The sequence below is a fragment of the Heteronotia binoei genome, chromosome 5 (assembly GCF_032191835.1).
Source record: "Heteronotia binoei isolate CCM8104 ecotype False Entrance Well chromosome 5, APGP_CSIRO_Hbin_v1, whole genome shotgun sequence".
NCBI classification, from domain to species: Eukaryota; Metazoa; Chordata; class Lepidosauria; order Squamata; family Gekkonidae; genus Heteronotia; species Heteronotia binoei.
This window is the reverse complement of record NC_083227.1, coordinates 123,697,173-123,719,096: the sequence shown is the minus strand read 5'-3', so window position 1 is coordinate 123,719,096 and position 21,924 is coordinate 123,697,173. Positions and strand designations below refer to the sequence as shown.

At 40.8% G+C, this 21,924-nt stretch overlaps 1 protein-coding gene across 2 annotated transcripts in view; it reads left to right on the top strand.

Moving 5' to 3' along the window:
- The window catches only part of G3BP1 (G3BP stress granule assembly factor 1), a 54,458-nt gene extending 34,218 nt beyond the window's left edge, over positions 1 to 20,240 (top strand). Inside the window, exons 3-12 of one of the 2 annotated variants that reach the window (XM_060240285.1) lie at positions 2,488 to 2,569; positions 3,107 to 3,280; positions 11,048 to 11,138; positions 12,235 to 12,328; positions 12,925 to 13,129; positions 14,886 to 14,987; positions 16,350 to 16,461; positions 17,712 to 17,837; positions 17,956 to 18,065; positions 18,745 to 20,240. In XM_060240285.1, coding sequence (XP_060096268.1) covers positions 2,488 to 2,569; positions 3,107 to 3,280; positions 11,048 to 11,138; positions 12,235 to 12,328; positions 12,925 to 13,129; positions 14,886 to 14,987; positions 16,350 to 16,461; positions 17,712 to 17,837; positions 17,956 to 18,065; positions 18,745 to 18,951 — 1,303 coding nt within the window. In that variant the 3' untranslated portion in view covers positions 18,952 to 20,240. Of the gene's footprint in view, positions 1 to 2,487; positions 2,570 to 3,106; positions 3,281 to 11,047; positions 11,139 to 12,234; positions 12,329 to 12,924; positions 13,130 to 14,885; positions 14,988 to 16,349; positions 16,462 to 17,711; positions 17,838 to 17,934; positions 18,066 to 18,744 lie in introns of both variants that reach the window. The other variant, XM_060240284.1, reaches the window with a different exon arrangement.
- The last annotated feature ends 1,684 nt before the right edge of the window (positions 20,241 to 21,924 follow it).

Genomic DNA, 21,924 nt, shown 5'->3' with positions numbered 1-21,924 from the left:
AACACTGGTTAAAATTAACCCAGTTCGGACTACAGGTTGTTTTTTTTTTAAATTAAAAACAGTTTTTAAAAACCTGTGTAACTTCAAAGGTTTTAAGGCCTTTTTGGCCCTTTTACAGATTTTAACTGACAATTTTTTTTGTCCATAACGGTGCTTATTTATGTGCAGCTGTGTAGAACTTTGCAAGATAACAGTTTACATTTGTTCCCTACCTCCTACCCTGTTTTAATTGTTCTTAGATTTGCTGGATCTTAGATGAGAACTTTTTTCCTGCCTGGGCTCAGACTGAGAACATATGAAATGGGGTTTAGCTTTTGTGCATCAGTAAAAGACCTTTTTTCAAAAAGAAGCCATAGGATGTTTTGAGCAGCTCTTAATTCCATATCAAAGCAGGTTCCATACTGGCCTCTGTTAAAGCACATGTTGTTTCTACAGCACTCCTACAGTTTATTACAGCAAATGCAAACAATGAATTGTGATTTATTTTACAGGTTTCTCTATCAATTAGCCTTAGGGCAAAGAAAAGGTAAACATTAGGTAAGAGTGCCTTTGAAAGACCTAGAGTAATACAGACTTTATCTTAATTTTCTGGGTTAATAGTCTGATGCAAAAAGGATATAGAGAGCCCAGTTCTTTACGAAACAAAGCAAGAGGCTTTGCAAAACCACTAGTTTTAAACAGTGGACTGAATATGTCTGGTAAATCTAATTTTTTTTGTAAAGGCACAAGCTGTGGCATGTGCTGCATATCAGGCCTACAAAGTCATCCCCTGGCACGTACCTGGAATCACCAGTGACAACCATGCTATTTGTTAACAGCAAGCCAGAATTTGGGTAGGTGGGAAATCTTGCTGTACTGAACTTTATTCCTTGGAGGCAGTTGAATAATGCCTGGTTGCTGAAAATGGTTTGACAGATTATTGCTTTTACCATATCTATACCTCAGTCTGTCCCAGGCAAATTAGTTGAAACTGTAATCAAAGATAGAATTGTTAGGCATATAGAGAGGAACAAAGTCTGCTAAGGGGAATTCAGCACAACCTCTACAAAGGGAAGTCCTCCCTCAACAACCTTTTAGCATTCTTTGGGGAAGTGAACAAACATGTAAATAACAGTGACTTAGTAGACATTATATAATTAGGCTTTTAAAAGGCTTTTGACTAGGAACCTTACCAAAGACCCCTGAGTAATCTTAGCAGCCATGGGGTGGTAAGAAGGTGGATTTAAAAAAAACAATGAAATGATGGAAAGCAAAGAGTCAGAATAAATACAGTTCTCACAGTAGTGGTCCCACAGGGATTGATATTGAATTTGTTTATAAATGATTTGGAACTAGTGGTGAGTAGTGTAATGGCCCAGTTTGCAGATGGTAAAAAGCAAGGCTGTGACGAGTTCCAGGTGGATCTCCACAAACTGTATGAGTAGGCAGCAATGTGGCAGATGAAGTTCAGTGTTGGTAAGTGTAAAGTTAGTGCACACTGGACCAAAAAATCCCGCCTTCACATCTAGGCTAATGGGGGCTGAGACTGAGAGGGGAAAATATCTCGGTTATAGTATATAACTCAAAGTATCAAACCTGTGTGTTGTCATGGTAAAAAAGGCAAACTCTGTGTTGGGGATTATTAGGAAAGGGAGTGAAAATAGAACAGTCAGTATTATAAAACCCAGTATAGGTCTTGATTGGCATACTGTGTACAGTTCTGATCACTATATCTCAAAAAGGACATTGCAGAGCTGGAAAAACTACGCAAGAGAACAACCGGGGTGGTTAGGGGGTTGGAGCACCTTCCCTATGAGGAAAGGCTGAAGGGTTTGGGACTTTTCAGTTTAGAAAGGACAGCCTGGGGGGTACATGATAGAGGCTTATAAAATTATGCATGTGCAGAACTTTTTCAATCTCTCCTAAAATACTAGAACTACAGACATCTGATGAAGCTGATGGATGAGTAGTAGATTCAGGATGGAAAAAAAGGAAATCCTTCTTTACATAAGGAGTTATTAAAATGTGAAATTTGCTGCCAGAGGATATAGTGATGGCCACAGGAATAAAAAGCTTTAAGAGGGGATTAGATCAATTCACTTACCAGCAGTGGAGATTCATGACATTCTATCAATGGCTACTAGCCAGGGTGACTTCGGGGAATCTCCACATTCAGAAGCAATAAATAGATAGATAAATTTATTGTCATTGTTCTCAACAAAAAGAGAGCAACGAAATCTCTGAATTCCAAAGAATAGGCAGCATCAGGGGAAGATCTCAGCCTCTATACCCTGTTGATCCTCCAGAGGAACTGATTGGCCGCTTCATGAGACAGGTAATGGACTACATGGACCACTGGTCTGATCCAGCAGGGCTCTTCTTACGTTCTTAACCAAGAGATTGCTGTGCCTGAAATCAATAATATTGTTAACATTTTACTGCAGTGAGGGCCCGTATAATACATTGGAGTTGTACGTAGTGAAATATGTGTAAATTATTCCCTCACAGATTTTATGGAAAGAATTCCTCTTATGTCCACGGTGGTTTGGATTCAAATGGAAAACCAGCGGATGCAGTCCATGGGCAGTCTGTAAGCATTCATAAAACTGCTTTGTTACTGACTGAAACGTGATTAAAACAGTATAAATGTTCAGAAAGCATATCAAATTGGTCAGCATCTTGTGTGTGTGTGTGTGTGTGTGTGTGTGTGTGTGAGAGAGAGAGAAGGTAGTATCATACTGTTGTGTTAATGCATCAGAAGTTTGTCAGAAATATTGTACATTTCTAGCATCAAGATCAAATTTCATACTGGGAACTTCATTAGCCTTTGTTAATAGTTTTGTGTGATTTTTCAGTGCTAGATTAGTATACCATGTGCTAGATTATGTGCTGGAGTAGTATACCAAATGTATTTTAGGATAGTGGTGGTATTTATACTCAGCTTCCTAAATTTAAATAGGGAAAGTGGTGCCAGTGGAAATAGAAAACTGTACTTAGAAATTGTTTAAGCAAAAAGGATAGGTTCCACGCAGTCTGAACATGTGATTATTTTCACAACACCTCCATTTTTGTCTCTGTCCAGCTCCTTCTTGAAAGCTTCTCATACGTTTTAATATAATTTCTGTAGGATATCCACAAGAAGGTGTTGTCACTGAACTTTAAGGATTGTCACACAAAGATCCGTCATGTGGATGCTCATGCTACTCTTAATGATGGTGTTGTAGTACAGGTCATGGGCGAGCTCTCTAATAATACTCAGCCATTGCGAAGATTCATGCAGACTTTTGTCCTTGCTCCCGAGGTATGTATCCTGGAGGAACTGATGACAGTGAATCAATATGCTGAATATACATATGCTACTTCTATAGCGTAGGACTATAGGGCTGGGATGCTTGGTGGTAGAATTCACTCTCTGTCATTGCCAGTGATATTACTGTATTTTTGAGTTGTCAACTACCCAGTTGCCTCTTTGTGCCTAGATACATGTACTGTAATTTAGCTGCCACTACACAACAAAACTCTCCATACCTAACTGTCTGTCTGGTCTCCTAAATGAGTGAAGTGTTCTTACTATTTAAGTGAAAACAGCTGCTATCATTCATGACAGGAAAGCACTGCTTGCTACACAGCCTTGATCTGGTGTTTTGTAATCAAGAAATTGCTTAATTTCATGTTTAGCAGTGCAGTGAAGCAGAAGTAGAGTTCTGTTGTATGAAGGAACCAGCAAATACACACTAAGATGTGATACTATAAGGACATTATTATCTCCCTCCTTTACTTTGGTCATAATGTCTGTGAGAGTTCAACCTTGGCACAGTAGATAACCAGCCCTGTGGGCCAAGCAGAATTATTTGGGGTGATGATGGGTCATTATGGGTTCTGGAGTTGCCTTCTGCTGCAGCATAAATGGTTATGGTTCCAAAGTATATACTTACAAATATATTTTAAATGATAACAAGTAGCAGTCTTAGTGTGCTGCTTTAGTTTGTAGTATCTGTGCTCTTGGTATTGGTTAGTAAGGGTTACATTTCTGAGAACTAGGTTCTAGTGTGGCGGGTATTCTCACCATTTCCCATCCTTCATGATAGGTTGTCCTACCAGTGAGTTCACCTTATTGATTTGAACTATGTAAAATGTATTTAATGTGCCTGAAAGGGCTATTTAACTTGTCCACTTTAGTCATCGGGTATTTTACTGCTTACTGTCTTAACTATTGGCTATGCTATTAAGTTACTTTAATGCCACAGAAACATGGCCCTATAGTGTTTTTTGTATTGTACCAGTGCTTTGGAGTTGCAAGTCATGAAAAAGGCATTTCCTTAATATTGGATCTGCCCATAATGTTACCATTTCCAGCAGCTGAAACAGGAAAGTTGCATTTCAGCATTATGTTACAAATGATGAAGCAGCAAAGCAAAAAAAAACAACCAACCCAAACAACAACAATGCATGCTATATTATTGTCTCTAAGCAGAAATCCATTTATTTCAAGAAGAAGTATGAGATTTGGCAAAATGGAAATGTTTTGATGGCCAAGACTATAGATGGCTTTATTGAATGGGCAGGAACTGGAAATGTCAGTTCTTATGCTTTTATTAATATAAGGGAAAGCTCTGTAGATGTAAAAGTAACTTTACACCAGTATATTTTATTTAGCAGGACCCGCTTGTGGCTCTTCTGAGCACCATTCACCGGTGTTTCACCTACCCCATATTGCAGGAAAGTGGGCAAGGCTCTTGCCCAATGGGATTTCTGGTTGATAGATTGTCCCTCCTTGAAACAGCCACTGTCAGAGGAACAGCTAAGCTGGGAGCCTCCCTGAAGTGCAGGCCTCATGCCAAAGATGGAACGAAGTGTTGCACTTTTGGTAGCTGTTAATTATAAATTGGGCTCTTTGTGAGCTGCAGAATAAGTACCACTGCTTTAAATCAGTTAGTGGTGACAGATGAATTTATTTCTTAACTAGCCTTTCTGTGTGTAAAATGCTGTGAAGTTGTAGCCAGCTTATGTTGAACCCTCTAGAGTTCTGAGGGTAAGTGATGGACAGAGGTGGGTTGCTATTGCCTGTCTCTGCAGAGCAACCCTGGATCTCCATGGTGGCCCTTCACTCAAGTACTAAGCTGAGCCAACCCTGCTTAGCTTCCAGATTTCTGATCAGACTAAGCCTCACTCCAGTGGTCAGTTATTACAAGCAATGATGGAATTATGGAAAACTTGGGAAAGGCTGAGTTATGGTTCAAGGTTAGCTTTTTATTTTGATGGTAACACCACCTTAAGGTTATTTATTTCTTTGTAGACTATGACATTTTTATCATAGCTTTAAGAAAGTTATAAGAAACACTGAAGAGCTTCAAATTAGGTTTTGTGATGGCATTAATTAGAGAATACCGTCATTAGTACAAATTCCTGAAAGATTAAAAATGAGTCTGGCTCCTAAATTTCTGAGCTGGTTTCTAGAGTCAAAGAAAATTTGTTAAGGCCTTGTTTGTAGAGTTAGAAGGATGATGGGGTTACTTCTTTGCACTAGGGGTGTTCAAAAAAAAAAACACGGAATTACGCGGATTTGTTAATACACGGGGCCAAAAAGATACGGAATACCGTGTATTTCCTATTACTCGGAATAGCCGCATATACGGTAGATGCGTGGCTATTTCTGAATATACAGCCCCATTATACCCTATGGCCATTGAAATCAATGGCAAAATAGGGTATATTGGAAGCTGCCTGGAGGGGAGGGGGTTTGAGGGAGAGCCCCCAAATTTGCAGAGGACCTTCAAAGGTCTCTCCCCTACAAACCCTCCAAGTCCCAAAAAGATTGGGCCAGGGGGTCCCATTCCAGGGGCATCCAAAGAGGGTGCCCCATCCCACCATTATACCCTATGGGCCATTGAAATCAATGGCAATGTAGGGCATAATTAGAGGCTGCTGGGGGGCAGGGGGTTTGAGGGAGAGCCCCAAAAACTGCAGGGAACTCTCCCCTATAAAACCTCCAAGTCCCAAAAAAAACCAATTAGAGCCACTTCCTCACTGTAATTGTCATGGGAAAAGTGGCTTTGGGGAGCAGGAGGTTTTGAGGAGAGCCCCCCAAACTGCTGTGCAGCTTCAGGGCACTGTCCCACACAAAACCCGCAAGGCCAAAAAAAAATTGGACTAGGGGGTCCAATTCCTGGGGCATCCAAAGCCAAACCTAACTTCACACCAGATAATCTCTATAGGACCCAAATGCACTACATCCCTCTATCTACTCTATGAACCCTGCAGGCCTGGAACCAATATAAACCCAGTTGCCAACGTCACTGCCACACAAAACACAATCTGCTCAAGGTCTGCAGCAGACCTGGCTGCAGCAACCCCAGATGCCAGCTCTCCAGCCCTGCCCCAAACAACAGGGGGAGAGCTGGCCAAGCACAACAAGCATGCTGGTTCTGGGTCTCTCACCCAGATGCCAGCTTCCCTGCCGCAGAACACGCAATCTACAGATGCCAGCTCTCCAGCCCTGCCCCAAACAACAGGGGGAGAGCTGGCCAAGCACAACAAGCCTGCTGGTTCTGGGTCTCTCACCCAGGTGCCAGCTTCCCTGCCACAGAACACATAATCTACAGATGCCAGCTCTCCAGCCCTGCCCCAAACAACAGGGGGAGAGCTGGCCAAGCACAACAAGCCTACTGGTTCTGAGTCTCTCACCCAGGTGCCAGCTTCCCTGCCACAGAACACATAATCTACAGATGCCAGCTCTCCAGCCCTGCCCCAAACAACATGGGGAGAGCTGGCCAAGCACAACAAGCCTGCTGGTTCTGGGTCTCTCACCCAGGTGCCAGCTCCCCCCCCCCCCAAAAAAAAAACAGAACCAGGAAAAGGGACAACAGAAGGCGGCCAAGAAACTCCACTGTTAAAAAGTGGCCTTTTAAACAATGACAATTAGGCCGAATAGTGCCCCCCCCCCAAAGAACCAGAAGAGAAAAGGGACAACAGCAGCACAACACAGCAGCAACAAATCAAACACAGGATCCTTTTTAAACAGTAAAAAACTTAACTTTTAACAATACAGGAACTTTACCAACCCCTCCCCCCCAAAAAAACCCCTTCACTCTAACCCCAAGAAATCCAAGCCACCCAAATCAAGAAAAGTAAAAGGACACTGCACTTTTAAAAGTCCTCTCACTAAAGTAAGATACGGGCAAATTGGCAAACCCCCCACCCCCAGCAGAACCCCCTAACCCCAAATAAGCTACCCAGTACTCACCCACCCAAATCTGGATAAGTAAAGGGACTCTGAGTCTTAAAAAGTCCTTTTACTAACTAAAATAAAAACAAGAACCCCAAGACTGTCTTACCTTAGACATCTTCTCAAGGCAGGTCAGGAAAGGCTGAGAGAAGGCAGCAGCAGCTGAGACCAAGGGCCAGCGCAGCACAGTCTCTCACACACCAACACAAAACAACAGCGATGGAATGGAATCCAGCCAGGCAGACTCTGACCCTACACAGAGCAGTTTCAAAAAATAGCACTGCTCTGTGATTGGCCAGAGAACACTGTTTACTTGGATACCCAAGTAAACAAAAGAACAACAATGTAGCTGATGGCTGAGGGATTAGCCCAGCCATCAGCTACACAAAAGCCCTTCAAAGCATGCATTTGCAATGCATTCTGCACATGCATGCTTTGGATTGGCTGCTGGGGCTCCTGTCCCCCATTGACTTCCGTATACTTCCGAATATCTATACGGAAGTATACGGGGAGCCATGTCAGAAGAGGGGGGAGCTGTGCAGGGCTCATCATTGCTGTCATGGAGGGGGGAGAGCTGGGACAGTGGGTGGAAACCACGCTGGCTATGCCAACATTGCTGTGTGGGGGCGGGACTTTCAGTGGGACAGGTGGCTTGGAGCTGTGCCTCACTGACATTGCTGCTGCTGTGGGGAGGGGGAAGTGGCTGGTGCGAATGGACAGCAGCAGAGGCTATGTGCTATGGGGCCAGGAAAGGCTGCCTACTGACCTTGCCTGTGGCTGCTTCCTTCTCCATTCCTTCCCTGCTCCTCTCCAGGAAGAAAGTAAGGGTGGGGGCAATGTTTCCCCCTAAACTGCATAGTCTTGTGAGCAAAAATTCTGCTTTGTAAGCTACTGGCATTAAAATTGTGAGCTGCTGGAGTCATCCTTCCTGAGCTAAGACAAAATGTGTGAGCTGGAGGCTAAAAAATCTGTGAGCTAGCTCACGCTAACTCATTTTAGAGGGAACACTGGTGGGGGATAGTGGTGTGTGAAGGGTGGGGTAGGTGTGAAGAGAACCATGGTAGAGGGTGAGTGAATGGGGAGAAGGAAGATTGGAAGCAAAGGGGGGAAGGGATTCACTCTCCAAGTTTTCTTGCCGATTCCGACTTGTTTAAACTAATTTGAAATATGTGGATTAAGAGATGTTAATCTGCCTTTACAGTGCAATCCTAAACAAAATTATACTCTTCTAAATTTGTTGAAGTCTCAGTGGGCCTAGAAGGGGTTGTACTGTGAAAACTATTAAATAGCAATATTCAGTTTTGTATGGTAGTAGTTTAATTTAACAGCTTAATCCTGTAAATAACCTGGAATTTTACTGTGAAAATCAGTCTTTGGAAATAGGAGATGGCATATTTTATACCTGCTTCAAGATGTTTAAAGTAAACAGTTGGAACTGCACATGTGAAGGACAAGCAAAACACTTCAAGAGATGTTTCTTGATGGTAAAGCTGGAATGCTTAATGTGTCTCAAGTTAGTTACAAAGATGGATGCTTAGTGATGCAGGACTGCAATTACATTGTAAACTTTCCAGTACTAATTCTGCTAACTCTCGGTTTATGATTCTATAGTAGAAAAAATCAATGATTTAACTCGACCCCTCGATCATAAGCAAACAGTCTTCCCTACTAATAATTGGTTCGATGCTGATTGCTTCCTTGCCAAATGCAAATTATGTCAATTTTTCCACCAGAAGTGCAAAGGTAACATTCCATGGAACTTCCAACACTATTGCACAATAAAGAGGGAATGTTACTTTTTGCTCAGAAAAAACATGCCCGCTCAGGACATTGGATTAAACTTTTCCAAGGCATCAAAAAACAATAATAAAGATTTCTGGTCCCTGGTTTCAGGTCTTAATAGCTATCCTGGTGCCCCCAACATTTGCCCAGTTTCACCACAGAAATGGGTCTCTTACTATACTTATTTAATAATGTATCTATGACTACCTCCACTAATGTCTCATTAACACTCTCCAACATTCCTGAATGGCCGCCAGTTACACTGATGAAGTTTTTTCACTAAAAATGCACAGAACCCCAGGACCTGATGGCATACCAGCTGAGCTCTCCACACAGAGTCTAGAATCTGGATTACCACAATCAAATACTGGCCCCACCTTCATTTTCACCCCTTACCCAACAGTCTGATTTCTCTCTTACTTGCAGACCCCTTTACCCGTAAATGGTTCTGTTCAGTTCTCGGGAAAATTAAATCAATTGGTATCTATCGAAATTAATTGACAAACTGCAGTGAAATTTACATATTTCACTTGATCCGCAGGAGAATACTAGATATTGACTCCCAATTAACAATTGCTGAAGCACTTGGCACATGTTCACCCCGCTTCTTGGACCTTCCCCCTTCTCAAATTTGCATGGCTCAGTACTTCTCAAATCTAATAAGCCCACATCAACGCCAAGCTTTTATGTTGGCCAGACTCAACTTATTTCCATTGTCCGTGGTCGATGGGAGATATAAGGGTATCCCTTATGAACAGAGACAGTGTGGATGTGGCTGAGAACCTGACTCTATACGGCACATTCTACTAGACTGCCCGTTACTTTCCCAGCACCAACGGCGCCTGATCAAACCTCTCCTCTTAACCCCCAACTTGGTGACAAGCAAAAGGGTAGAGTTTTTGTTGGCTGACAAATGTCCCTCAATTACTGAGCAGGTTGTAGAATTTCTGACCCTAGCAGTGAATGAAAAAGAAATTGCAATACCAGGTCGATGCGTGGAGTGGACGGAGCAAGCCCCTATTCCAGACTAAACGCGTTTCCCTCCAAAGTTTTACAAGGGAGATATCAGCGAGTCCCTTTAGCCGACAGACTTTGCTCCTGTGGAGCGAATACCCCTGACTCAATCCAGCATATATTGCTTGATTGTTCTTTTTACCATAACCTCCGTAAAGATTTATTTGGCAAGCTTTCTTTTTCTCCAGATTTGTCTATTCTGCCACCCTGTTATTATTTATTGAGTGATACTGAGGGGGTGGTTAGTGAGGCTGTGGCAAAATTTCTGGCTGACATCCTTAAATTTAATTCTGACCATGTTTGAATGTATCTGTAAGCTCGGTTTTATTTTGATTTTATCTCCAATGTTTAAATTTTTATATTCTGTGTATTTTTATCTGAATCTATTATGCCATTAAAGGTTTGGTATGGTATGGAAAAAGAAATTAAAAGTGGAGTCAGGTAGGGAAGTACCTTGCCCCACTTTTCTTAGCTAAGTTTTGCATATAACCTTGTATTCCCATGCTGGTTGGGCTTGCAAGTTACTGTGGTTTGTATGTCCCATTTTGAAATTCCTTTGGACCTTGTTTTTCTTTTCTGTTACACCAATAAAGGTTATGTCTGTTTGTCGTGTCAGTGTGTGCCTGTATTTGAAAGTAGTTTGAGCTAATGAGCAACCGCTTTCAAAACTTCATTTGTCGTTTGCTTAGAAACTGTGCAATTGGTTTACTGAGTGCAGTAGTGAAATAACTGTAGATGGTGGACACATAATCACCTCAACTTCTGTGACAATATTCTCAATCAGACTTTCTCTTTGGCAATGTTACATTAGTGAGTCTGGTATACCCTAGCTGTTGTCTCCTAATGTCTGAAATGACTCCGTACTGGGTGGAGCATAGTTTGGGGACATCTGTGGATTGGAAGTCATGGCTCTTTGTATGACAAAGAGGCAAAAACTGGCTAACAAGTGAATAGGATTTATCCTGATAGAGTAAAACTACTATTATAGTTCCATAATTAAGGAGAATGATTTGTTGAACGTTTGGCCTTTGTTTTGTTTTTTTACAGGGATCTGTTGCAAACAAGTTTTATGTCCATAATGACATTTTCCGCTATCAGGATGAAGTATTTGGTGACTTAGATACTGAACCTGCTGAGGGTAACTAATGTGTTTTGTCTTATTCTTTAAAGTTCTGCTAGTATATTTCCTTCCCAAATTAATTGTGAACATTGAACAGTGTATGTTATAACTTAAAGATCTACATTCAAGCTGCTTGCCAAAAGGGAACATCATCCAATCCACAGTATCAGACCAAATAAAATGGCTTGATAAAGCAACTTTTAAAACTTCAGCAATAAAAGGAGTAGTCCACTCACTTCAAAAGAATGTGTTTTTTACCTTGTTGTCATTTGGGAATTGTGTTTTGCAGCACCAGACATGGCAGAGACTGTTTAAGAATCTGCCCCCATGAAAAGCACATCCTGGGAATGAGAGGATTTAAATATTGATGAGGGACCACAAGATTGTTTCATTCAAATATTTTATGCAAAAAATACTGTGAGAAGTGTTGCATTCACATTTTCTGATTGTGGCAGTTAGAAAATACTCATTGATGCTTTTTTGTAATCTTAAGGTTAGACTATTGCAGCATGCTTCAGGTAGGTTGGTGACTGAAAGTGTTTATAAGCTCCAGTTAGTGCAGAGACGTGGTTTTATATATGGATGTGTTTCAGAGTGTAGCTTTGTTGGTCTGCAGTAGAACAGCTGGATACAAGTCCAGTAGCACTAGACCAGCAACGGTTTTTTTAGAGTATAAGCTTTATAACTTAAAAAAGGAACTTTGTTGAAAGCTTGTACCCCAAACTATCTTGATAGTCTCTTAGGTGGTTCTGGACTCAAATCTAGCTGTTAGATATCTACCTGTTACTTGTGTTACAATGTGAACTACTAAATTGGATGCGTAATGGTATTAATAAGTATTGATTCGCTATTCCTCTCCCCTCCTGCAATTTCCCAGTCCTCTCATGACACTGAGTTTGTATATAAGTGTTTTTGAATTTATGTGCTGCATAGGTGTGAGGGTTGAAACTAATGCAAGGCCACATTCAAATTTGTAAAGATTTCCTTACAAGTATTTTGTGCAAATACTGTCTTATTAAGTATTTAAGTTTGCTTCAGTGGCTCCATATGCAAATTATTGAACTTATTTGACTGTACCGTCAAAAATTTTTTCTTGTCCTTGGTGTTGTCCCAGAATCTGAGGAAGAGGCGGAAGAACCTGAAGAGAGGCAGCAGACCCCTGAGGCAGTTGCTGATGATTCTGCAACCTACTATGAGCAGTCCGTCAGGTAAATTCTCACCCAGTCCCGCCTCTTCTGACCATTTTATCTAATGCAGTTGGCTGCACTGGTTGAAAAAAGCCTGTTTCCTGAAGAATGTTATCTAACGGACATAAGTGCACTGCTTCACCAACTACATTCAGATGTTACTTGTTTTTCACCTTTGATCTCTGTGTCCAAACTGACTTTCTTTTTAAATGTATTTAAACAGGTTGTTAAGTATATTGTGTGCTTATTTTAGGAAATTTCTGATTTGGGGATTTTGTTCTTTTATTTGAACAATGCTTTGTGAGAAATATTAATTTGGGAACATCGGTTCTCAAAATCTCATTTGGGGGAAGGGTCATGAAAGTCAGGTTTCTTTTGACCTTGATGAATACTGGTTTTTGTTTGTATAAATCTGCATTAATTTCTGCTAATAAAATATAAAGAAGGTGTGTGTTTAAATAAGTGATTGTGCACAGTGTTTTCTTTAAAAATAATCATTTAACCTAACAAAGAACTCCGTGAGGGTAGAGGTGAACTAGAGTAACACACCATTAAATGCTGCTGTTGAGTGGTGTAAATGAATTGTTACCTATACTGAATGGATTTCCCCTTCGCAGCAATGACTTGGAAGAGCAGTTGGAGGAGCCAGCTGCAGAGGCAGAACAAGAGGCTGAGCCCGAGCCTGAACAGGAGCCTGAACCAGAGGCCCAGGAAGAAAAACCTGAGCCAGTGCTGGAGGAAGCGACTCCCGAGGAAACAGTAGAGAAGAGTCCTTCTCCTGTTCCTGCAGATCTAGCTCCTGTGGTGCAAGAGGACTCTAGGGTAATATGTGAATGGCATTTTCATTGGCATTCTTCATCAAGTTTGTTCTTCCACATTTTGAGGGTGTTTTCTTAGGACCTAGAGAGATTTTCCAAAAACTTGCAAACCCCTTAATTTTAATTTTTAAATTTATATCCCGCCCTATCCTGCAAGCGGGCTCAGGGCTGCTTACAACATTAAAAGCTTTACAGCAACATTGTGTTATCTAGATTGTGCCACATATGTCTTTGTCCCTCATACTTCCTTGAAGAAAAGCTAGCTATATATCTATAATAGCAGAGTCGTTGGCTGGGCTGAGCATCGTGGCGGGGGGAGGGGGGCGGGATCAATATTTTTCACATTATAATGGAGTTAAAAAATAACTGTATTCCCTGTTATTCAGTTCCCAACAGTTTGATATTTGGATTTTTTTTAAAGGGAGGATTCCAATATTATTATTATTTGGCTCCATTATTTCATATGGAAAATCTTCCCAGGGGGATGAAGGAGGCTGTTATTTAAGCAAATGACAACAAAATTACAGTGGAGCTGATGGTGCCTATTCACTAAATAACACCCAAGTCTCAAGTGAATTGGACCAAGAGGTTCAATTCTGTTGGTCCCTGAACAAAGTGCCCCCTGCCATTCTCCACTGCTTAATATGGGAGGAAAACTTCCATGATTTCTACAGGGCAAAGTATAGCCAAAGGCACAGAAGCAAACAAAGCAGCCACTGGCCAAAGGCCTCCCATTGCAAACAGAACCAACAAGCCCAGCAGAACAAATTCTGCATCTGATCTCTAATGCATTTTGGTGGAGCCCATGCAAGTTTGGCATTCTTGGTTCCCATTATATCCAGTCAGCATTCCAATAGGCAACCCTGTGGTTTTAGTGCATGTCCCAGTGCCAAACCAAAGAATCAAATGTAAATCTACTTACCGAAGAACATATTGTAATCGGATCATAAAATTCAAGCCAAACCAATCTGGCAAACTGATACCAAGGCCTGAAAAGAAGGCACTAACACAGACACGCAGCAAAATTAAAGAAAAAGTAGTCCTGGGAGGCTTAAAATGCTGGTCCCCGAAATTTCTGATTACTCCCAAGTATTTTCAGATTTTTGGGAGGGACACATTTACTGGTACTCGGATACCATCCAGACACCCAAATCATTTTGCACATAGTGCAGTTTGTCCATGATGTCCAAGTCAGGTGAAACGTGAACTTCCCCCTTTTCTACAAACAAGGATTCTAAATCTGGATTTGTGGTTTAGAATCTTGGGCTGTAGTTAAAAAGATAAGCCATTTGAACGTCAACAAACTAGTTTGTTGTAAATTATTTTGAGCCATGTGTGAGGAGAAGAAAGATGTGGAGAGTTGCGTGCAAACTTGTGGATTTACTGGCTTATTTTCAACATTGAGGTTCGATCAATGTAGTAATTATTCTCAGCACAATAGGGAGATTGTGATCTTCGCAGGTGTCATTCTTGATAGATTATCTCCATCAGAATTATTCAATATATGGATCTTGTGAATGACTAATCCTGGAAACCACTGTGTTGGAGTATCTCAGCATAGTTGTTGGGAGAACTTTGAAAGGGAGGTTGCTTGATATATATCTGTCTAAAAGGTTCATAATAGAATAAAGGATTTGCTAGTGATTTGAGGATCATTTTGAAGAAAGATGACAAAATGTGACAGACACCTTGCGTAATTCTGAAGAGCACTGACATTTGGGTTCACTTGGGAATGCTGAAATGCTGTTTATTCCTGTTAGACATCTTCATGGGCATCTGTAACCAGTAAGAATCTTCCACCTAGTGGAGCTGTTCCAGTATCGGGCATACCTCCTCATGTTGTCAAATTACCTGCTTCACAGGTAGGAATACCTTACTTGACCAACTGATGACCTTGGCTACTAAGGCCCACTGGCTGTAACACAGAGTTAAATTAATTGGCTAGTGCTGTTGGCTAGTGCTCATTTATTTATTTATTATTTATTTTTCACATTTATATTCCGCCCTCCCTGCCGAAGCAGGCTCAGGGCGGCTAACAACATCATAGTATCAACAATAAAACAGTAAAAACAATCACAATCACAAGTCCATCAAAATTAAAACAGGTTACAGTTAAAGTTATTAGTACAGTTTTAAAACAACAGTTTGGTGCTAACTTCATGCCATTCTTCGGTGGTGTTGGGCATCTACACATTTTGGTTGAAGGCCATTTGAAATAGCGTTGTTTTGCAGGCCTTGCGGAACTGGGCAAGGTCCCGCAAGGCTGTAACGTCGTCTGGGAGTTGGTTCCACCAGGGGGGGGGCCGCAATAGAGAAGGCTCTTTAGTAGCCTTCAATTTTGCCTCCCTCGGCCTGGGGATTACTAATAGGTTGTGTGATCTGGATCTAAGTACTCTCTCTGGGGAATATATGGGGACAGACGGTCCCTAAGGTAGGCAGGACCTCGGCCATGGCATTTCTCAGTATTACCTCAGACAATACCTCTTTAAACTTTTCTATCAGTACTTTTCCAGTATATGGCCTTAACTTTTTAGAGGACATGATTAGCAAGACTGTCTTGAGTGCTGACTGCTGCCAGTAAGGGGGGGTGGGGATATCAGTAGGTATTGAACTTTTGTTGCCATTTAGTTCCAGACTCCACTCTTAAGTGCTGGAGTGGCATCTAGTCTAACTCTCAAGTGCATTTCCCTACAGCTTAGCTTCTTTTTCTCTCCATCCATTATCATTGTGTGGGTTTGGGATAATCAGGCTACTAGTCATAATTTCTGTGCTGTAAATACAATCTCTTCCCTGTTCATCATAGTAATACTGTTGTTTTTTTTTTTTTGTTTTTTTAAAAAACTGACCACGTCTTTCTGGTCTGGTGCATCATTATAGCTTTTAGGAAGCACCATGCATTTGAAGGACCAGTGAGATCAGGAAAATTGTGTTTGGAGGTTATATTTGAAATAAATACACCAACTTTGGAAGTACATGGGCTGCAGCATGGGAAGGAGCATCTTTTCATTAATGCTTCCAGCGCAGATTGATTTTCCATATCTCTTCATTCAGAAGAGACAGACTGGAGCAAAGGTGGCCACTTTCTTTCTGCAGTCTAGCTGTTAAATATATTCCTTCTAAGTTCCTAGGGCCATTAATTGTCATGGTGGTCAAGATGAAGGAATTTATTTGAGAGACATTGCCTAGCTTCTGCATGTCATATTTCTGTTGGTACATTTGTGTAGCCCCGTCCTGAGTCTAAGCCTGAATCCCAGACTCCACCACAAAGACCTCAGCGGGACCAGAGGGTGCGCGAGCAACGGACAAACATCCCCCCACAAAGAGGTCCTAGACCAAGTAAGAGACATTTTAAAAATATTCCTCCCTCATGTAAGAATTGAGAGCAGCAGGTAACATAGACCTACTAAATTGGGTGCTATTTACTGGCTGTATTAATCTCTGTGATAAGCAGAGGCATTCAGTTTGTAAAATAAGCTCAGCTGGACTCTGAAGTCTGAAATGCACAACAAATTCTTCATTTTGCTTTAAGCCAGGGGTGTCGAGCTCATTTTGTTATGAGGTCTGAATCTGACATAAGTGAGACCTTGTTGGACCGGGCTGGGCCATGTTGGGCCAGGCTTTGAGTGTACCTATTTAAGATTAGGTAGCAGAGATATAAACTTGATAAAGGACACAGACAAAAACTATTAAAGATTTTTTTTAAAAAAAAAGCACCGTAAAACGTGCTTAAAACATTAGCAGTCGTTGGTCTTAAAGGTGTTTTATTTGTATTTCTTCTATGGGATCCAGTGAACTGGGCAAAAGAAGCTCTGGTTCTTTCCTTCCTTCCCTTTCCCAGAGAACCAGGAGGGAAAGGAGCCTCAGCCTCAGAAGAAAGAGAGGCTTGGCTCAGATTGAGAGAGTCTGGCAAAGCAAGCTCTGCCTTGCCCTCCCCTCCTCCCAAAGGGAGGAAGCCTCAGCCTATGGAGAAAGTAGGTTTTGCTCTGTAGCTCCTGTGAGCAAGCCTTGCAAAGCAAGCTGTTATGCAGAAGGAAATGAGAAGGAAGCAGATGGCAATCAGTCACTCGGGGCCTGATTTGGCCCCTGGGCCGCATGTTTGACACCCATGCTTTAAGCACGCGGTCACTTGCATGTTGATGACTCAGGTTTTTGAATGGGAATATTGTGAGTGTTTGGGGGTTATATTTGATTTGTGCTCTTTATAATAGTGAGGAGTATCTTGTCTGCTTAAATTAACTTATTACAGCCTTTACAAACCAGAGCTTAACTGATCAGGAAGATGAAGTTTTGTGTTCATTCGGCAGACACACAGTTGCAGAAAACTGCAAAGAAGCTATCAGGCCAAACATCCCAAAATATTACAAATCACAGATGAAAACAAGGTTCAGTTTTTCTAAAGAAAAACAAAGCTGGTAAACAATTAAGACCAAATAAAATACAATCAGTCTGCAGTTTAAATTTGCCACAAGATTTTGTTCCTTGGGTGCATCAGACTGAGCTGCATAAACCATTGTGAAAGGTGTCATAGTTCCTATAAGAAATCAAGTGTTTTCATGCCATTCAAATTTATCTCTGTATTTTTAAAGTGCGGGAAGGAGAGCAGAGTGATATGGAAACTAGACGGATCGTGAGGTACCCAGACAGTCACCAGTTGTTTGTTGGAAATCTTCCTCATGATGTGGATAAGTCAGAACTAAAGGACTTCTTTCAAAGTAAGTCACAGACTTTGTTTTTCAAGTGGTCGGGTTTTGGGGTTTGTGTTTAAGAATACATGCTTCTTCTTCAGAACAGTCTAATGTGTGATCAAAGAACTTGGAAATTCTCTTGCAGGTTATGGGAATGTTGTGGAACTACGTATCAACAGTGGAGGAAAGCTCCCTAACTTTGGATTTGTGGTGTTTGATGATCCAGAACCAGTTCAGAAGATCCTGGGCAATAGGGTACATTAAATTCCAACAAGTAACTTCCATCAAGTAAATTCCAACAAGTGACAAGAGTCATACTTTAAGTCTACTAGAATTGTTCATTTCAAATAACTGTTTCAAAGATGATAACTGGAATGCTGTTTCATTGGTTTTCTTCAGAAGAGATACTTGACAGGCAGGGCCTCACTTAATCCATGCCTAGATTCTATTTAGAAGCAAAACAAAAAAGCCTTCCCTGCTTTTAGGGTAGAGCTGGTGTGTTGATGTGAATGCCATGTGTTGAACATGTATTAACCCTGGCTGAGCTATGCTAATTTGTGGTGGTGGTTTAAAATCATTGTTTCCAGAATGCAAAGCTGCCTATAAAATCTTGAATGCATGCTGAAGCTGTAGGTGTCTAGAAGAATTGATGAAGCTTCAGTTCTTCTTTTAAAAAAATTCAACATGACTTCCAAGGTTAGTTTGGCATCCAGCTAGTCCAAGGTAAGTGTAGGTATGGAGGGAAGTGACTTTTATTCAGGCAGGAGACCTCTTGATCCATAAGAATACTTTATATGACTTGGAGGGCAGATCTATGTAACATCAGTGCCTACTCTGTGAAATACCTCAAATGAATTGAAGTTGTACTCTAATAAATAAGTTGTTTTCTTTGTGTCCAGGTTATTGATAGTAGTCTACTACTTTTCTCTTGCAGCCAATCATGTTCAGAGGTGAAGTGCGTTTGAATGTGGAAGAGAAAAAAACACGAGCAGCCAGGGAGGGTGACCGTCGAGACAACAGACCCCGTGGGCCTGGTGGCACTCGTGGGGGGCTGGGAGGTGGGATTCGAGGGCCTCCACGTGGAGGGATGTCTCAAAAACCAGGATTTGGCACTGGAAGGGGCATCGGGCAACGCCAATGATTGATGTGATGATACAAACCCTTCTTCCTGCAGATTTGTGAATTTCAGCCTTGGGTATCTTGGAATGTGGCCCTAGCCTGTTATAGACTGCTACGTTTGATACTATTTTGGCCCATTTTGTTTGTGTTTGGTTTCGTGATTTTTTTTCTAGTCCTTGTCCCAGATTCCAGCTTTGTGGAACAATATTTCAGGAAAAAATGGATTTTAAAAAGAACTGAACTGAATCCTTGCTTGCTGCAGACATATGGACTGGATTTTTTTGGTACCAGTGGTTTTTCCTAATGGAATGTGTGGCTTTTGGGGTTTTTTTTTTTGTTATTTTTACTGAAATGGGAAGCATTTCAGTCAGTGGAATTATCCTTTTCAGCTGCATGTGTTCAGGAGGCTGTAGGAGAACCTAGCACTTGACAAACGTTTCAAGGGCAAGGAAAGCCGCTTATCACTTGGGAGGGGTGGGAGTGGGGAGTCACCTGAACTTCCCAGCCCTGGTCTGGAGATGTTGCCGCTCGAAAATCAACATTCACCCTTTTCTCTGGCGCTGTAGAAATGGAATAAAGGGTATTCATAGAGTGTTTTCTTTTGGTACATGATCACGAAAAGGAATTCTCACTACTGCTTTACCACTTACAAGGATTGTGGGATAGGTTTTAAATGTCTAGACTTTGACTCTTTAAAACACTCTTCCTGAACTTGTGAAATTTTTTTTTATTGAAATAGGGAGATTTTTCATGTTTAGTTTGTATTTGTATTAAACAAAAACAAAATTGTTGTGCCTTCTATTTATCTCTCATTCCAGTCTTGGCAAATTGTTAAAAAAATAAAAAAGTCTAGATTTGCTTTATCCAGTTTTGGAGTACGTTTAAATCTTTCAAGAGGTCTGTTTCTTTTACCCCCTCCTCATTGGTGTACATGTTTAGAGAGTTGCACGACTTGTTTTTAATAGACTTATAGGTATGTATTTTTAAAAGCTTTTTGAAGATGTACAGGGCCCAGCTTTATTGACGAAGTCATTAGCTCTGAAGTGAGTGCCTTCCACACTTATGTGACAATGGGAAATGAAACCATAAATCTTGACAGTATGCATATGTTCAGTTTATGTAGTATGTTACTGTGATGTTAATAGTCATCAATCATTAGCTTTAAAATGACATTCTCGTATGGGCTAAAAACTAAAATCCTAATGCTGATAATATTCATTTTCACTGCAATATATTCACAGTATTGGATAAGCTATGGGACATCTGTCTTTGCTGAATGTATATAAAACAAAATAAAAAAAGAACATTGTAGATGTTGCAGTGCCTGTATGGTCTTCTACGCCATATGTTGAGTACAATGCACAGTATACAAGGTTTGCGGATGAACTGATGCAAGACTCTGAAGTAGACATTTTAGGGTATATAAGAATGAACAACTGGATCAGCATTGTGAGCCATAACTTGATCATTCATCAGTGTTTATCTGTTTACATGAGGATGGCTGAATAGTTGGGATATACTGCTGTTAGTGATGCTTATATTATGCAGTGGTTAATGTGACCAAATGCCAATCCTCAAACTCATTAAGCTGATTCTCTTTTGAACTTGTAGTTCACTGTCAATTGTGTTTTCAGTCTTGTATCTGTTGTCTGGACAAAACAAATTTATTAATGTTTAACACTAAGGTGATATAAATAACTCAAAGGTCAACATAAAAGTCATATGTTGAATTCCATTAGAGCTGCTTATAAGGTAGTCTGGGCTGGAAAAAATACACCAAGACTTAGTGTATTAGTATTTGGATAGGGTGTGTGAATGTTAGCATATCTTAGAATGCTGAGTTCTTTAAAATTCATCACAAACTGGAGCAGAATTGTTAGATTACCAGACTGTAAGAAGACCACAGATATTTCTGAAAATGTTATGAATTAGCAGGGCTCCCTCCCCAGAAAAACAATATATAAAGCTTTTAACTTTCAAATAAAATATTCTTTATACTTCACTCCAACAATACTACTTTACTGCTCGGCCAAATTTATACAGCATATAAAGAACTTTCTTTGCAGCTCCCTGAACATCCTGTAAGAGTGAAGTTCACATTTTGTTGCTATTCATAAGTGGCAGTATGTCATAAGTTATTTTTTCCCCTCTGCAGTTGAATTCTGTTGAAATTTAGGAAGATTAACATGGTTTAACTGTTTGAACCTGCTATTTTTGATGACACAATTATATACTGCCACTTTGGTAAGCTAGTGGTGGTTCACTTTGCTAGTAAAAGCAATATGCTTCTCGCCTTGACAGGTCTTCTTTGTGCCAATTAAATTTGTGACCCTTAGCAGTGTGGAGTGGCAGGATATGATTTCAAAAGTTCAAATAGTTTGCCTTATCTATTTATGTGGAAGGTCTCTATACAGCTTTATATGTTGGTATTAATTTACACTTCAGAGTCTGCTAGTTACTTTGCTCTCTGTTCTAAGGTATGTCTGAACTGAAACCTGAAGTTGTGTTTTTAACATGCTCTTGGTATGCAAAGACTCACAGTGCTGTCTTTTAAAAGCCAGCACTGTCTGCTGTCCTCATTGGCAATAACATAATAAACAAGCAATAGATGCTGTGGAATTGGGTAAATATGTATTGAGTTTGCTTCCTGTTGGATTCTGAGGAGCATATCATGCCAGACTTTGTCATTACTTGGTCAAGCATCTTAAGTGTGTCTGTGTTCTCCATTCATCAACTTCTTTCTTGTACATTTATTAGAAAAGGGTTTTTTTCATATTAGTGGAAAGCCAGCAGTTTGGTGACTGCTGCAGCAGTATGAATAGTGAATCGGACTATGTATGTTGATGTGCTGAGGAAAAAAAAGATTTTTAAAGTTACAGATACTACAGCCAAGATGCTTTCCATCATGTAGTTTTCAATATCTTACATCTCTGCTCCCGCACAGTAGCTGCATATCCAAATACAGATTATGACTTTAATTCTCTTAACCCTGTGG